At 41.1% G+C, this 19,154-nt stretch overlaps 1 protein-coding gene across 1 annotated transcript in view; it reads right to left on the bottom strand.

The window, feature by feature from the left end:
* Positions 1-19,154, bottom strand: part of LOC140496394 (thrombospondin-4-like) — a 126,549-nt gene that overhangs the window by 37,755 nt on the left and 69,640 nt on the right. The window contains exons 6-12 of the mRNA XM_072596068.1: positions 19,080-19,131; positions 14,209-14,396; positions 13,895-14,032; positions 11,540-11,617; positions 7,805-7,957; positions 6,675-6,779; positions 1,180-1,287 (exon numbers count right to left, since the gene is read on the bottom strand). Of these exons, the coding sequence (XP_072452169.1) occupies positions 1,180-1,287; positions 6,675-6,779; positions 7,805-7,957; positions 11,540-11,617; positions 13,895-14,032; positions 14,209-14,396; positions 19,080-19,131 (822 nt within the window). The remainder of the gene's footprint in view (positions 1-1,179; positions 1,288-6,674; positions 6,780-7,804; positions 7,958-11,539; positions 11,618-13,894; positions 14,033-14,208; positions 14,397-19,079; positions 19,132-19,154) is intronic.

The raw sequence follows: 19,154 nt of genomic DNA on the forward strand, positions 1-19,154 counted from the left end.
ATAGAACAGGACTACCCTGCTCAACAGCAGGGCTCGTTTTCACTTATTTCAGACTAAGTGCTACAGCTTGATTTGCTACTTTCAAGTAGCTCAAAATCACCTGCACTAAATTGCTAATCAGTTCCTCTGTGAGAAATTGCCAGTCATTTGTTCCAAGCAGTGAAGACACCATTGGAAAAGAAAACACATAATCTCCAATGAACAGAAAAGTAATGTGCCCAACATAGTAGCCCTGATTGCCTCAAGATCACAGGCCTGAGAAAGTATTGATAGAATTGAAATGTTACAAAGCAGCAGAATATGACAATTGTGAACTCGATGTCCTGAAACACTTTGGCCCTGTGCTTATTTCTGGCTAACTCAGCTTTACACAAGAATCATCAGTTCAAACTCCCTCCTGAAGATGTGACATATGGAAAACTTCACTGCCACTCTGAACCCATGATAAGGTCTCGCATTGGTAATCAGCTTTATTGACTGCTTTGATTCTTTTTGTGTGCTTTAGGAACTTTAAGCATTCTATCCTGCAATGCATTTCTCTGGACTGTTGAGACCATCCTTAATGTTGCTCAAGCTGATTTCCATAAGAGGCACAGCACATGTGATCCAGTCCTAGCACTCACCACCTACATCAAAAAGGGCTTACAAAAGAAGCTGAACCAGGCACAGTGCTAGCAAACCCAACAGGTGCCTACAATATGGAATACTATCCTGCTACTAACCTGCGTTGAAACACTCTAACTTAGATGTCTTTTATCCTTTTCCAATTTTATTGAGCACAAAGCAAATCTGCTTTGAAAACTTGAATTTTAAAAAAGTCTGCTGACTGACAAAAACCTTGTTGATGACTTGTTCATACCTTTCATCTCAATGGCTGATATAGAGTAATTTGCCTGAGCAAGAACTATTAGCAGACAAATGGGAAGCAGCAAATTCAAGAAGACACAAAAGCAACAAACAAAATTATTGGGAATTGGCTACTCAGAAAGGTTAAGGAACAGTTCACATTTGCAAAAGAATGGTTATTTATTTATCCAAAACACTATTGATTGAAATATTCTATTGTTGTTACTATGTCTTCAACACACCTCTCCCCAGCTGCACACAGCTCTTAGTGTCTCCAACTAAATTATTACAAATCTAAGAAAGAAATGTTGGTGTTATATTTTAAACACATGCCTGTGCATTGAAAATGCCATCTCCATCTGCGTCATCGTCACAAGCATCTCCAGCCCCATCACCATCAGCATCTTCTTGTCCAGAATTGGGAACAAATATACAGTTATCCTAAGGAGCAAACAAAGATTAAAAAAAAGAAAATAAATATTGCATATATGTCCACTTCTAAATCGTTTACAAAGAGTAGCTTCATATTTTCAGTATTGAGAAAATGGGTCAAACTGATCCAAAGAATAAGACTGAAAATGACAAAGTTTTCTAAGTTTTCACAGTCTCCAGTACAAGTACAGAATCTAATAGTACCAGCCAACACTTGTAGTACTCACTTGTTTTTCAGACCTACTGTGACTTTCACAAATCATTGTGTGGGCTCCAACAGCAGGACAGAACTCTCCACACTTGGTGACACACTGAAGTAATGGGCCAGATAACATTTGTTTCCTACCAGATTCCAAAATCAGGGACACTATAAGGATTGAAGTGATAAAGTCCCATTCCTGATATGAAGTCACTGTTTGATGCAAATATGGATGGTAGAAATGGAGAGAATACCAGAAGTGTAAGCCACACTTGTACACATTGAGACTCCCAGTTTCATAATTTCAGTCTCAAACAGCTCTTTCAGTTGATTAAATAAGGCTGTGGCTCTCTTTGATGTGTGCCTCAAACTGTCTTCCCCTACAGTAGTATTTGCATGACTGTGTATTTCAGAAAAATATTAGTAGTTTGTATGGATCATCTGGTTAAGCTGAAGAAGAAAATGTATATGACTGACAGCAATGGATGTCTATCCCGTTTTAAATTTCTGGTATTTCTAAATGGTCTAGCAAGCTACTCAGTTCCAGATCAATTAGGGACAGAGGTGTGAACTTGAAAATGAGTTGGAAGCAGTGTAACTGCACCCTTTCAGCTAATTTCTTCATGAATATCTATTCGCAAAGAGGAGGTATTCTGTCAAACCTTACTCAAAGTAAAGGCGTAGAAAGACAACTTTTATTCTCAGGTCTGGAGGCTGACTGGCTGCTGTTTTCCATCAACACTCACAAGGTTTTGCAGATGGCTGCCATTCCTTCAGTTGGGGGCCTGCAGTAACCATTGAACTTCTGCCGCCATTTCCAGCTGCAAGGTCCTGCTACAGCTTATGTCCGGAGTATCGAGGGTCAAAATCAGATCAGACATGACACTCCATCTGACTTGTACAAAGCTGGGAGAACGACGGACTTTCAATCCGCATGATATATTTTCAAATACAAAGTTTAAATATTTTTGAAGAAAAATGGAGTGCCTATTCCTTTTTAATTTTCCTTTATATTTTTCCAAATTATTTGAACAGAGAGTAGAACTGCTTTGGAAATTTACTCACTTGCCATGTTATTTTTCAAGAATGACAAGCTAGAGGCAATGATGGTGAAATGATAAAGTCACTGGACTAATGATCAAGGGGCTTAGGCTAATGCTCTAGGAACATGGGTTTGAATTCCATCATGGCAGCTAGTGGAACTTAAATCCAATGGAAAGCTAGGTTCATAAATACCCATTTGGTTCACTAATGCCCTTTAGGGCAGAAGGAAATCTGTTGGATTTACCTGGTTTAATAGCTGTGGGACTCCAGACCCATTCGTGTTGTTGACTCTTCACCATTTCTGAATTGATGTAGCAAGCTACCCAGTTCAAGGGCAATTCAAGAGAACAAATGCTGGCCTTGGCAGTGACAGCCCCATCCCATCCTTTCTCAGGCTTCCCGGAAATGTTGGCAGATCATCCAAGTGCCACACACTGGTTCTCTGGCCCCCATGGACAATTAGAATCCCAAGCCAATGTTTCAGGTTCATTTAAATGATGAAAAAGGTAATGGAGAAATGGAGAGAGGGATGGCCATGGGATAAATAAAGGAATGAAAAAGATGGCTCTAGAGGAGCTGGAAATAGCAGAGAAGAATCAAGGCCATCAGTCAGTCGCTGTGAAAAGATGGTGGGAGGTGGTAATGAGAAAGGAGTCTGACGTCTTACAGTCATAGAGTCATAGAGATGTACAGCGCGGAAACAGACCCTTCAGTCCAACCTGTCCATGCCGACCAGATATCCCAACCCAATCTAGTCCCACCTGCCAGCACCCGGCCCATATGCATCCAAGTGCTTCCTATTCATATACCCATCCAAATGCCTACCAGCCTCCACCACATCCTCAGGCAGCTCATTCCATACACGTACCACCCTCTGTGTGAAAAAGTTGCCCCTTAGGTCCCTTTTATGTCTTTCCCCTCTCACCCTAAACCTATATCCTCTAGTTCTGGACTCCCCCACCCCAGGGAAAAGACTTTATCTATTTATCCTATCCATGCCACTTATAATTTTGTAAACCTCTATAAGGTCACCCCTCAGCCTCCGATGCTCGAGGGAAAACAGTCCCAGCCTGTTCAGCCTCTCCCCATAGCTCAAATCCTCCAACCCTGGCAACATCCTTGTAAATCTTTCCTGAACCCTTTCAAGTTTCACAACAACTTTCTGAAAGGAACGAGACCAGAATTGCACACAATATTCCAACAGTGACTAACCAATGTCCTGTACAGCCGCAACATGACCTCCCAACTCCTGTACTCAATACTCTGACCAATAAAAGAAAGTATACCAAACGCCTTCTTCACTATCCTATCTACCTGAGATTCCACTTCAAGGAGTTATGAACCTGCACTCCAAGGTCTCTTTGTTCAGCCTTACCATTAAGTGTATAAGTCCTGCTAAGATTTGCTTTCCCAAAATGCAGCACCTCGCATTTATCTGAATTAAACTCCATCTGCCACTTCTCAGTCCATTGGCCCATCTGATCAAGATCCTGTTGTAATCTGAGATAACCCTCTTCGCTGTGCACAACACCTCCAATTTTGGTGTCATCTGCAAACTTACTAACTGTCCCTCTTATGTTCGCATCCAAATCATTTATGTAAATAACAAAAATGACATTGTGTCACCTTGCCACAATGACTTATTGCCAGGAGCTGGAACAGAAACTTTAGTGACACCACCACCAGTATCACTGGGTACTGGAAAAGCACAACATCTGCAGTCCTCACTTTCTCCCAGTATCACTAGGTAGCCAACCGAGCTGCATGCAATGGCCTTTGTGGGCATTTTTACCCATAACAACCTTGCCTAATTCTGCAATAAGAGACTGCCATATAAACTTGGGGTGTTTTCAGGGGGTTCCCCAGCAGTAGGAGATGCCATAGCAACTGTTCTCCTGAATCTGACAGTCCAGGCATGTCTGCCTGGCTCAAACTTCCTCCACAAATTCTCTGTGGTTTAGTAACCTGAGCATTGAGGTACCCTCTTGTTTCTGAGGAAGCTTCAGCAATGCTGTCAATCCCAGTGGCACTGCCCAGGCTGCAGAAGGAGCAGTCACTGATTGAAAAGATTCAGCTCAGGACAAGGAGATCAAAGTGGGAGTGAGGCAGAGAAGGAAAACAGCAAGTGACTGGAAGCTCAAAGTCACACTTGTGCAAAGCAACTACCCAATCTGTGTTTGGATTCTCCAGGCATCAAATACAAGCTATTAAGTTGAACAAAGTGCAAATAAGTCACTGTTTTAGGCCATGGACAACCTGAAGGTAGAAGATGAAACAGCAGGCACTGTATCTCCTGAGTTTTATGGGAAGGTTAGGGAAGAGTCAAAGAATTGGGCAAAATGATTAACATTTTGGGATCGAGCAACCAAGTCCATTCTCATTTGCTTAAATTAAAAATAAACAAAATCCCCCAGCAAGGTTCCTGAAAAAGGCAGGTAGGATTTATAGCCCAGTGGTATAATCAGTACTTCTTCTTAAAGCTCACCTGAAGCAGAGAAGGTCCACACTTTTGGATGCTCAATAAGAGAAGCAATGTGGGAGGTGCTGATTAGGTGCAAGATCTGCTTCTTTCATCATTTCTTGTAGATGAGGATGAGCAGAAGTGTTCAGCCTTAGCCTGACAGGAAAGTCTTCAGCTTCTGCCTACCCTGATCAGATTTTCACACACCTTCCCAGCCCCACTGCACCCCCCCCCCCCCTTTGTAGGTGATGACCCTGTGTATATAACTTTACTCCCTTCCTTGTGCTGATTAATAAATCTTTGCCTCATAATCTCCTACCAAGCTCTGATACAGTCCTGATGCTGCTGCCTCTCCATGACCTGCTGTCCACCAACCCCACAGACCCTGGCTGTGATCTTGTGTTGCTACCTGTCAGTATAGAGGCTGGGCCTTCAGTAACGCCAACCCAAAATTCTCCAAACTCTGTTAAGATCAATGGACCTCCAGAAAGTGAGAGTCAAAAGGAACAGAAGAGTAAATAATGAAAGAGATGAAGTAGGGGAATCAAATATTGGAAAAGAGAAGGATATATGTCCTGAGGCAACAAACAGAATCACCTAAAATGGTGAAACAGAAAGGGAAGGGGGTCAGACAGGAGGAGAGAAAATCAAAACATGAGAAATGCTTCAAGGATGATAAACAATGGGAGTATTTTTCTGTTCTGTTGTAGCATATTCAGATAAATGATTGAATGCTTTGAAATAACTCATGAGATAAATTTCTACAAGTGAAACAGTCTTTATCTCAGCAGAGGAAAGTAAACTGAAAAAAAGTACCAAAACTTCAAAATCACCTTGGAAATCAGAACTTGAGTTGAATCCAGGATTTTTTTATTATTCATTCACAGCATGTGTGTATCACTGGCCAGGCCAGAATTTATTGCCCATCCCTAATTCCCCAGAGGGCAGTTAAGAGTCAGCCACATTGCTGTGGGTCTAGAGTCACATGTAGGCCAGGTAAGGACGATAGAATTCTTTCCCTTAAGGGCATTAGTTAATCAGATCGGTTCTCCCAACAATTGACAATGATTTAACGGTCATCATTAGAACACTGTGGGATTTGAAGCCAGGTCCCCAGGGCATTAGTTGAGTTTCTGGCTTCATAGTCTCGTGATAATACCACTAGGTCATTGCCTGCCTACATTATGGCAGAATTCGATCCTATTTTGGAGCAGACATCAAACTTCAGATCCTGTCTTTTTCAAACAGGTTTTACTGGGAATCTCACCAGTTTGAGATCTGGCTGGGATTGGTCACTTTCTCTAGTTACCATAAAATTACACACAAACCACCACATTTGTTGTGAACTTCATGAATGTAAATTCAGTTTGATTGAAAATGACTTTGAAACGTTTCTGTTTCCAGTGTGCTACTTCATAGCTGCACAAAGCTGGAAAATTACCGAGAAATGCAAGCAATGCACTAAATGGAGTAAACAGGGAAATAAATGTAATTATCTGATGCTAAACAAACCTCCAATCTCTGAGGCTCCTTCCATCCTGCCTCTTTTCCTTCCTTATTGCCATGAATTCTTTAAACATACAGTAATGCATACTCAATGTGTGCGTTGGCTTGTGCTCTTCTGTGAACGAATCCCATACTTTTACAGTAACTGGACAAAGCCACTGTGATTTTTCAAATATTTTTGCTAACCTTTCTGCAGCTCTTGTCTGGGCACCTGAGTTCTTGGTCAGGATAGCCATCAATGTCGGTATCTTTTCCACATATGTAACCATTTCCAGCCCAGCCGATTCCACACTATAAAGGAAACAAGATGGCCGTGAGGAGTCTGACATAAAATAATGCATGCAGTCATTATCTGTTCAGGGTTGTAGGTTGTACGGCACATGATAAACATTGACAAGATACTGGAAGACAAGTGATTCTATAAAATCATATCATGAGGTTGGGGGGGGGTTAACATTTCAAGATAGGGATGGTGTGAAAGAAGGAACAAATCTGGAAAGATATATACAAAATTGCTATGAACAAACTGAGTTTTGAAGAAGGGTCATTGGACCCAAACTGTTAACTGTTTTTTCTACACAGATGCTGCCAGATGTGGTGAGTTTCTCCAGCAATTTCTATTTTTGTTTCAGATTTCCAGCACCCATTGATCTTTGTGTCAATCTTTATCTGAGTTGATATTTGTTCATTCACACTTAAACAAGCTATGTATTGTTAATTGACAACCAATGCATTGATTTTCAGAAGGTACGGGTTTGTATGCAACATACCCTTAAAGCTAAAGTTAAGAAAAGGCAATAGATCTCATTTACTATATACACCAGACTAGTTTAGTTGTGGGAAGGTTACTTTCAAAACACTTTATTCAGTCACTGAAACTGAATTTCTGACAATTTATTCCACAATTAACACAGGCAATGCTGGAATTAGGTAATGGAAATTTCCATTGCCCTAAATGCTCTTAGTCACAGAAGCTTGCCTGTGACTGGATACTGTTAATTGCCGTATGCACTTAATTTAATGTCAGAAAGATTGAGTGAACATTCAGTCATTAGGACTGCTTCATTCACACAGCAGATAGATTGCACTCATTTGTTGGTTCTACCTCAGCCACTGAATCTCTCGAGACCTTGAAACATCCTACGATGTCTCTAATTGCACAGCGCACTCAAACATCCAGTTTCAATTCAAAGAGAAACAGAGGGCATTAGATCTGACTGAGTCATGGAGTGCTTTCTCTCACTGCACTGCTTTCCTCAGTCAATCCATAGCACTCAATGCCAACCATTGACGTGGAGTCAATGCTGAAAACTCACAGTACACAAAATGACGCCATCCCTTTCCATAAAGCATTGTGCATTCGTGTGGCAGGGGTTCAGGAGACTGTTGCTGCAGCTCTTCTGTTGCTTGCAGCCCCTCTCTTGGTCTCCAATATAGCCAGACTGACAGGGCCCACATCTGAACGATCCCTACAATAAACAGCAAAATAAATTACAAATCTAATAGGCAATAGATTGGAGTGAATTGTAATCGATATTCTATTTTCTGTAAGTGGTAATGAGCAGAATGGTGATTTCCTGAAAGATTAACATCAAGATTCTCCTTAACCGTGAACAGATTTATTTTGTATAAAATTAAAGTTCATCATTTCCTCTTTTTGGTTAGGAGGTTGTGAAAGAGGCAGAGTAAGACTGAGACCACAGGGGAAAAAAAAAACACAAGTTACAGTACAGGGAAGGGAGATATGGAGAGAGTGAAAGATACCAAACAGGACAGAACCTGAGAGAAGTATGGTATGCAAAAACAGAATAAAAGCACCACAATCTAGAGATAGGATTGTGTGGTGCAGTGGTAATGTCCCTACCTTTGAACCAGAAGATCTGGGTTCAAGTCTCACCTGTTCCCAGCATGTGTTATTACATGTCCAAACAGATTGATTAAAATGAATACAATATAGAGAGAGACACATATTCCAGGAGGGCAAGTGCATGGGTGTGAGGGTAGTACAGCACAGAGTGAGAGAGAGGTGCAATGCAAGGCAAAGTATGTGAGAGAGTTATCCTGTGTGAGAGTAATTGCAGATGTAAGAGAAACTGACTAAATCCAGGGGAGAGATGGAACAATATACTACAGGAAGGAGGGTGAATACAGCATAGTAGAAAATTTCACATATATAGGAGAGACTTTTAATGGATTCTGTGTTGCCTAGAGTCACCTTCTGAAGCAGACCTCAAAGATTCTAATCTTTCCAAACTCAAAAGATCTTAAGGATTTGATCTCTACACAACACAATCTTAAAAGGTTCTGAATTTTCACAACCCAAACATTGAAGATCCTGATCCTTCCTTGATCTAAATATTGAGCACCCTGATATATCCCCAGTTGAAATTCCAAAAATCCTGATGGCTCTCAACTTGTACCATGAAGATCCTGATCTCTTGCTGGCTCAAATCCTGAAAATGCCAATCTCGGCCAATCTCTTAATTTGAACATCTTGTTCTCAAAAGCTTAAACTCTATTATCCAGCTTCCCTCCTCCCCCCACCCCCACTCCCGCACCAAAATCTTGATCACTTCTCCTTATTTCTTTCACATCTGAGTTATTATTAGGACCATATTGTTCAAATGTTGATGATAAAACATTTGTCACCATTAGTAAAGATGGCAACATCATAATGTCATGGGAAAGAGGCAATTTGTCCCATCAAGTCAATGGTATCTTTCTGTGAAACAATCCAATCAGTTTCATTCCCTGTAGTTCTGCAAGTATATTTCAGACACATGCTCATTCAATTTCCTCTTAAAATTATTGATCACTTTTGCACCCACCAACTCACAAGCAGTGAGTTCCAGATCATTACCATATGTTGTGCAAAAAGTCTTCCCTCACAAACCCTGCCCCCTCCCCCAAAACTTTTATTCAAAGTATTAAATTTATGTTCCCTTATTCTTGTACTGTCAGCCAATGGGATTGTATACGTCTTTTAAATCTCCCTGAAAATCCTTCATTCCAAGGATAAATCCAAGATAACCTTGTAGCTAACATCCCTCACTCCACTTGGGTAAAATTCCTCTGAACGTGTCAAGGACCCTCGCATCCTTCCAGAATTGGACACAATGTTCTTGTTGAGGTCTAAGCAGAACTTTATAAAGGTTCAGCATAAATTCCTTAATTCTGTATTCACGAAACTCAAGATACCAAATGCTTTGCTGAAAACACTCATTGTAGCCCACCACCTTCAAAAATCAATGTACCTATATTATCAGGTCTTTCTACACACTCTTTGGAACTGTACCATTAAACACATATTAGGCGAAAGTGAGGGTTGCAAATCCCGATTAAGGGCTTTTACCCAAAACATCGATTCTCCTGTTCCTCGGAAGCTGCCTGACTTGCTGCGCTTTTCCAGCACCACACTCTCAACATTAAATACAAATTGCCTTCTCCTATTCTTTTTCCTAAATGTATCAAGCTTACACTCCTCAATACTGAATTCTAACTGGGAATTGACTGCCAGCCTATTTATATCCCACTGCAGAGTACTGACCTGTACAGAAAATCCAGGTATGACTTTCGTAAGGCCATCAGAGACACCAAGAAGCAATACCAAACTAAGAGCCAGAACAATCACATGGACATCTGTCATTTGTGGCAAGGCTTACGCAACATGATGAGCTACAAAACGAAGTCGAACAGAATCACGGGCAACAATACATCCCGACCTGACAAGCTCAATGCATTCTTTCCTTGCTTTGATCAGAAGGTCAGTGAAATGATGTCTCCTGTCCCAACAATCTCAGTTATATCTGTATCCATGATCACTGCCTCCGACGTTAGATCAGCCTTCTGGAGCATAAACCCACAGAAAGCAGGTGGCCTGGATGGAGTCCCTGGTTGTGCATTCAGATTTAGGCAGGGGTATTTGCAGTCTTCTTTAACCTTTCGTAGCGAGTGGATCTCCCAGTTCATCCATGGTTTCCAGTTGGGGAACACTTGTATTAACTTCTGTGGCACACAGTCTTTTACACACTTACTCATGAAGTCAGTAACAGTAGTGGCATATTTGATTATGTTAGCCACTGAATGTTTGAATATGGACCAGTCCACTGACTCTAAGCAGTCTTATACAAACTCTTCCATTGCCTCAGACCAACACTGCACTACTTTCTGTGCTGGGTCCTCATGCTTCAGTTTCTGCTGTCAGCTGGGAGGAGGAGCACAGCGTTGTGTCTGATTTTCCGAATTGTGGAGCGGTAGGCATCTTTAAAGGTTGGATAGCAATGGTCAAGGATGTTGAAACCTCTGGTGGCACCTATCTGGATGCATCACAGCTTGGTACAGCAAACCATACGAAACTACAGAGGGTTGTGAACACAGCCCAGTCCATCACGCAAACCAGCCTCTGAGCCATTGATTCTGACTATATTTCCCGCTGCCTTGGGAAAGCAACCAACATAACCGAAGACCCCACCCACCCTAATTATACTCTTTTACTCTGGCAGAAGATATGAAGGTTTGAATACATGTACAAATAGATATAAGAGCAGCTTCTTCACCACTGTTATCAAACTTCTGAACAAACTTTTCAAATGTTAAATTTTATCTCTCTCTCTCTCTCTCTCTGTACCTTCTCTGTGTCTGTAACACTGTTCTGCACTCTGTTCTGCTACCCTGATACACTTTGTATTGTATGGCCTACCTGCACAGTCTGCAAAACAACACTTTTCACTGTATCTTGGTACATGGGACAATAATAAATCAATCATTCATCTCTATTTGCCACATTTTGAGGAATATTGCTGTCAGCTTCTTCAATTTGATAAGTGATTATTCACTACATTGTTTTCTGTCTTTAAACCAATGTTTTTATCTGAGCTGGCACAGACCCTCCCACTTCATGAGGTTCAACTTCTTTAACCAGCTTTTTTTTTGCATTATTTTGTGAAACATTTTCTCACAATTTAATAGGATTGCTCTCCATGCTAAGCAGTTTGCAGGTTTTTTTGAATGAAATGCACAAAGGAGATAGTGGACTTAATCAGGATCCTTACCAGAGTATTAATGCACTGGGAATTTTCAGCACAGCCTCCATTCGTTCCATCACTACATTCATCTATATCAATGCAGACCTGTTGCAGACACAATTCATTATGGTTAATGACGCAGAACAATTCCCCATGAACATTATTGCCTTGCCTTTCTGAGTGTAGTCAGTAAATTTTCAGCTTTTTGGACTGAGTTCTTGGTCACTGCATTTCTACAAATTCACACTTTTGGACTTTTTATTCACATTTTTGCCATTTGATCTGCATTCTGCACAACAATCAGTGTAACGTGATCATAAGACATAGGAGCAGAGGTAGGCCATTCAGTCCCTCGCATCTATTCTGCCATTCAATGAGATCATAGCTGAGCTAATAATCTTCCACTCCACTCTCCTGCCTTTTCCTCATAACACTTGATTCTTTCTATCGCAGGATAAACTACGCCCCTTAAATTTCATTCCACGCTATTTTGATTTACCAATCTATTTTTAAAAACTAGAAAAGCTGACTGAAAATGACACCAATAAGAATTTGTAGATTGGAGAGGTTGGGACTGATTTCCTGGGAGAGGGGAAGGTTAAGGAAAGATTTAAATGCAGTCTTCAAAACCACTAGCAGTACAGACAAAGTAAACAGGATGATATTGTTATTGCTCATAAATGGATCAAGAATGAAAGGGAATAGATTTAAAAAGATTTGCAATAGAAGTAAATGTGATGTGGAAAGATACTTTTTCATTCGGTAGTGGTTATGGTTTGGACAGAAACTTTCAGAAAGTATGATGGGACAAATTCAGTCAAGGCGATCAAGAGAGTATTGGATGATTACTTAAATAGGAGTAATGTGCAGGCTTATGAGGAAAGGGTGAAAGGCTGACGCAAAGTCATGATGCTCATTTGAAGAACTAGTGCAGACATGGTGGACCGAATGGCCTTCTTCTGCATTGTAACTATTCTGTGATTCTGTGAACAGAAAGGATTCAGCCATTTCCTCCAACTGGATGTGAGTAAACAGGTGAAGATGTTCGAAACCAATAACAAATTTTAATGGTGTTTGTTCTAAGATTTTCTGCTATTGTAAACTGTGCTGATAAAGATTAGTAACTTTTCATTTTTCACATGATAATAAATAGATACAAAGACATGTTTCAATGTAATTTAGAATGTTCACTGTGTAATTGGAAACATAAAGAATGAGTTAGGGGAAGAAAGGAATATTTTACATTTCTCTCAAAGTTTTAAATTGGCACCAGTCACTTCCCAGGTTGTCCGATTCTAAATAGGTTGTGGGCCGAAACAGGTGAAAAAAAGACATTGAAAACATATTGAATTTTTGTAAAGGTTCAATTGGATTAGTATTACCCTTCAGGGAGGCTAATGTCTACCTTTACACAGTTTCGCATGCATGTGATTGCAGTCCTGTAATAATTGCTGAAATTTGAGGCTCAAAACTGGTTGGATTAGAGTCCCATCAGAGGTTACAATGCAAAAACAATCCTAGAACTGGAACTGAACTCATCCACTTGCAGTTTTAATGGCGATGGAACAAAGGACAGGCAAGACATTCACTTGTGGGAAGTAGAATGATCTTTTAAATATTCTGAAGAGACCATGTATCTTCATGTTATATTTGGGTGTTTTGTTTTAACCACAGGAGGCTAGGTTTCCCATGTCTCACAAAACTCAGCCACTTAAAGGAGGTGAGAAAGCCTGAAATTAATGAGATGTGCTTTTCTACCGCTTCTTGAGTGCAGAATAGGATTTCCCTCAGGACCCAACAAATCACGCAGTAAACTGTTCCCTTGGGAAGTCTTCTGACATCCTGCACCCCCCACCAGCTGTTCTACTTCTGAAAATCCTGTATTTTGGTCATCCCTGCTGCAAGTACCTGTTGTCATGTGCTTGGAGCTTCTTATCAAAAAGCTCTTTGTCTCTCAGTCAGGACCATGTGAATGACATCAGAACAACATCCTTCATCTAATTTGACTCTAATTTGTTTCCTAATTCACTTTCTGTTCTCCAAATCCTTTCTTTCCTGAGTTATTCCCATTCCAGTCTAATTACCACCTCTTTTGATCTAGAGGTTTACCTTCCCTTGGATCTTATTCTATATCTATTTCTGAGTTCCATCCTCTTCTGCATTGCATTCCCTTTGCTATCTCGATTTTCAGTTCCACCTGCTCTTGACTCTCATTCCAACCTTATTCTAACTTTTGTTCTCCATTCTCTTGATTTCTGTTTCCAACCTCTTTTGATCTCAGTACTATTTCCTGCTTAGCCCCCAATCCCTTTATACTCTTGATTTGTGATACACACATAACTGTGCTTCCACACAAGCCTTCATGCTGTGTCCATTCCTTACCTGTTTATTTAGTGTTGCGAGTTCCAATCCGACCCCATGGACTCTCTGTCCTGTATAACCTGCTGGACAATCTTCACACATGAAACCTGGGAAGGTATTCACGCAGCGCACTCCAGAAGAGCATGGATTCACTTGACACTACATTGACAAATTAATGACCAGCATCAAATCATGCAAACCTGGATTAGCCATTATTCAGATAGATTTACAAAGAAAGAGAAACCTATTGAAAAACAAACTCATTTTGTTTAATTGTAATGAAAAGTAGAATGATTATAAACTATAATGCATCAACATCATTGCAGGTTTTCTACCTCATCTACATCGGTGCACTGAATTCCATCACCTATAAACCCTGTGGGGCAGGGGCCACACTGGACTCCCTCCTGAGTCTCAGTACATTGTACACCTCGGAAACAAGAGTGAGTAGTACATCTGGGTTTAGCAACAGTGGGAACCACTGGGGGTTCTATTTCTTCCTCCAGGTCAATCAATCCTGCACCTAAAATAGAAGATTTAGAAAAACAGTAATTAATAAGTGGAGATCAGTTATTCGTTTGCCTGAATATTAAATTTATATTGAAATTGCAAAGCAGATTTTCAGAAATTGAGTGAGGCTTGCTCTCACCTTTGTCAAATTTTAAGTGTCACAGACTAATGCTGAATGATAATACTTGCATTTACATTGCACCCCTCATATTGAAACATCTTAAAGTGATTCATGCAATCAGTAATTTCTTTGAAGAGGCCTGAATATTGTTATTTTGGAATAATGCCCACTGATTTCAAGTTGTTATTTGCCAGTTTACCAGAAAATAACTTGAAGTGCTGTAAAAACAAATTCCGAACAAACACATATATTGTTCTTTAAACAGGTAAGCAATATGTAGCATATATGGACAACTATCCTGAACACTTGCCGTTAGTTGTGGAAGATCATTTTGAGCTGTGAATAAATAGGTAAAGTCACTATAGTGAGACCATAAGGCTGCTCTCTCATTACAGAGATGACTAATGATGGTTTAACTAAGGGTCAACATGTCTCAGGTGAATGGAGAGGTTGTGAAGGAGAGTACTTCATGGTAACTGTGGGAATTGAACCTATGCTGCCAGCAGCACTCTGCACTGCAAAAGGCCATCCAGCTGACTGACCCATGTAATAACTCAAACTGAATTTCTACTGTTTTAAATCTATTGTCCAGTTCCTTTCAGGAATGCTCTTTTTGGATTGCGCTTCAACATCTTTTGTTCCTTTTGTCTTTAAGCCCCATGAGATTCACCACTGAGAAGGGCAAAATATGGGATGTCATGGGAATATCTCCAAAGTTCCCTCTGAATTACAAATTATCCTGCCTTAGTTGTACTGTTCTTTCATCATCTTGGTTCAAGTCTCACTCTGGGGCTGGGCACATGAAAATCAAAGCTGGGTGCTGAGGAATCGCTGCACTGCGGGAGATACCATTTTTAAGGTGAGATGTCGAACTAAACTGCATCTACCCGTTCAGGTGGATGTGAAAAATTCCATGTCAATACTTGGAAGAAGAGCAAGTGTCCTGACTGAATCAACATCATACAGAACAATAAGATTATCTGCCAACTGTGTCAGTGTCATACTGATTCATAAGTTTGAAAATATTGTTGTTGGAAAATGGGATGGAATGAACTTTCCAAACGCCACTGTTAGTTTTCGTTGGGCAGCTCTCCACTTTTAGGTGTTTCTATCTCAAATATTTTAATTACCAAATTTACTAAGGCGACTTGTGTAAACCTGCATGTGGGATTAGCCTAGTGGAGAATCCTCCCTCACTTGAAGGGTGAATAAGGAGAAGGTGAAGGGAATCCATACACAGAGGGCCGTGCATACAGACACCTGGCAATGTGTGAAGAAATACACTGTACTGAGCTGCAGATAACCTCCCCTCGGGAACTGTACTGTTCACAGCAGCCAGGCTTACTGCAGCACTCGGCTCCGAAATACCACAGAGAGCCTCGGTATCGTTGAGTGCCTCCCGCTTATGTTCAGACAGGACTGTCACCTTACTTCTTCAGCTAGGTATTGATGAAATGTTCATAAGCAAAAACAATAGGCAGGCACTTTGTCTCAATCTGAATATTTTCATTAACTTCATGGAGTTATAGAGTCACAGTGTTATACCTCATGGAAACAGACCCTTTGGTCCAACTCATCTGTGCCGATATTCTAAACTGATCTAGACCCATTTGCCAGCACCCGGCCCATATCCCTCTAAACCCTTCCTATTCATATACCCATCCAGATGTCTTTTAAATGCTGCAATTGTACCTGCCTCCACCTTCTGCAAAAGTAACGGGGTTGCTTCAAGTCCTGTCTCACTGATCTTACACTGCAAGTTGACTTCAACATTTACTGTACATCATATTAACTACACTGTTATTAACAGCACAATGTTACATCATATTATCTACATGTTATTAACAGCACAGTGTTGCAGCACTGCTATCACTAATTGTGTGCTTTTAGTGAACACAGCTTCTTATTCTGTGCCCCAATACCATAGCACATCATTGGCAGTGAGTTGGCATAATGTATCATCCATTTTGGCAGAAGAAACAAAAAATAAGTATATTATCTAAATGGTGAGAAACTACACATTTCTGAAATGCAGAGGGATCTGGCTGCCATAGAACATAGAAAATAGAACATAGAACATAGAACCGTACAGCACAGAACAGGCCCTTCAGCCCATGATGTTGTGTCGACCATTGATCCTCATGTGAGGTAAACCTAATGTACAAACCCTCAAATTTCTGTGACCATATGCATGTCCAGCAGTCTCTTAAATATCCCCAATGACCTCGCTTCCACAACTGCTGCTGGCAATGCATTCCATGCTCTCTCAACTCTCCGCATAAAGAACCCGCCTCTGACATCCCCTTGATACTTTCCGCCAAACAGCTTAAAACTATGACCCCTTGTGTTAACAATTTCTGCACAGGAAAAAAGTCTCTGGCTATTAATTCTATCTATGCCTCTCATTATCTTGTACACCTCAATTAGGTCCCCTCTCTTCCTTCTTTTTTCCAATGAAAAAAGTCCGAGCTCAGTCAACCTCTCTTCGTAAGATAAGCCCTCCATTCCAGGCAGCATCCTGATAAACCTCCTCTGAACCCTCTCCAAAGCATCCACATCTTTTCTATAATAGGACGACCAGAACTGGACACAGTATTCCAAGTGTGGTCTAACCAAAGTTTTGTAGAGCTGCAACAAGATCCCATGGCTCTTAAACTCAATCCCCCTGTTAATGAAAGCCAAAACACTATATGCTTTCTTAACAACCCTGTCCATTTGGGTGGCAATTTTAAGGGATCTATGTACCTGCACACCCAGATCCCGCTGTTCCTCCACACTGCCAAGAATCCTATCTTTAATCCTGTACTCAACTTTCAAGTTCGACCTTCCAAAATGCATCACTTCGCATTTATCAAGGTTGAACTCCATCTGCCACCTCTCAGCCCATTTCTGCATCCTGTCAATGTCACGCTGCAGCCTACAACAGCTTTCTATACTGTCAATGACACCTCCAACCGTTGTGTCGTCTGCAAACTTGCTAACCCATCCTTCAATCTCCTCATCCAAGTCATTAATAAAAATTACAAAGAGTAGAGGCCCAAGAACAGAGCCCTGTGGAACACCACTCACCACTGACTTCCAGGCAGAATACTTTCCTTCCACTACCACTCGCTGTCTTCTGTCGACCAGCCAATTCTGTATCCAGACAGCTAAATTTCCCTATATCCCATTCCTCCTGACCTTCTGAATGAGCCTACCATGGGTACCTTATCAAATGCCTAGTGCATGAATCCCAAGAAGGTAGAATTAGGAACAGTATGTTACTAGGAATGTTAATAGAATGTTATCAATTACTGAGTGGGATATTGAATACACAAGTAGGGATGTTGTGCTCTAGTTATACTTGACACTGGTGAGACCTCATCGAGAGTATTGTGTACAGTAAAGATCACCTTGTTTAGGGTCAAAGGGGCAACGAATGCATGATCCAGGATTTAACATATGTGTAAGATCTCAGTTGGCAGATCCCAGTACTGTGTGAGAGTGGGGAGGAGTAGGGTCTGGGATAGAGATGGTAGGGGAGAGGGAAATCAGGGAGTTTTATATTTTAGGGGAGCCCTTTGATTTGCCCTCCTGGAAAGGGGGTGGAATACACCCCTGTCAGCTACCACCCATGCAGGAAAGCTGCAAGGCTGGATTGGTCTTATCACTAGTTAAATGCCAGTGGCAGTGGAATTAAGTCCTTAAATATTGTTAATTGGCCACCAGGAGGGCTCAGTAGAGGCTGGCAACCCAGTAACCAGGCTATTGGAGGTAAAATTGTTGGGGAGACAGAAATATCTGGGTAGGCCATAGTGCCTAGTGGACTTAATGTAACTTTTCAAACCTATTGGTGGGTAGCAGCAAATCAAACTTTGGAAGCTTTATGGTGACACCTTCATCAAACTAGGTCCAACTCTGTAATATTGCCTCAATATATCCCTCCCTCTCCAGTTCTACAAGAGTCACTGGACTGGATGGTGTTCACGAAGTTCAGTCAGTTCAGTCAGATGGGGGATTAAATGAAATATTTTTATGGAATTAGGGACTTGTAATCAGACATGATATAGGTGGCACGGTGGCACAATGGTTAGCACTGCTGCCTCACAGCACTAGAGACCTGGGTTCAATTCCCGCCTCAGGCAACTTACTGTATGGAGTTTGCACATTCTCCCCGTGTCTGCGTGGGTTTCCTCCAGGTGCTCCGGTTTCCTCCCACAGTTCAAAAATGTGCAGGTTAGGTGAATTGACCATGCTAAATTGCCCGTAGTGTTAGGGGCAGGTGTAAATGTAGGGGAATGGGTCTGGGTGGGTTGCGCTTCGGCGGGTCGGTGTGGACTTGTTGGGCTGAAGGGCCTGTTTCCACACTGTAAGTAATCTAATCTAAAAAAAGTCCACTTTGTGTACTTTCCAACTTAGAGCCCTTGATATACGAAGGTGAAGAGTACATGAGATGTGTTAGAGAAAGAAGGTAGAAGAGAAACTGTTGGAAATAAAAACACACCAGAAAGTCTAAAATATCTTGTCCTTCATATCGGATATTATCATTACACTTCAAGGAGACAATTAAAAATGCAATAACGTTAAAATGCTCACCGCATGCCTGGCACTCTGCAATGGTGTGACGCAACAATGTGGTTTCTGTGATCTGTAGAAACAAAATGGAATTGA

Source organism: Chiloscyllium punctatum, chromosome 2 (assembly GCF_047496795.1).
Source record: "Chiloscyllium punctatum isolate Juve2018m chromosome 2, sChiPun1.3, whole genome shotgun sequence".
Classification (NCBI taxonomy): Eukaryota; Metazoa; Chordata; class Chondrichthyes; order Orectolobiformes; family Hemiscylliidae; genus Chiloscyllium; species Chiloscyllium punctatum.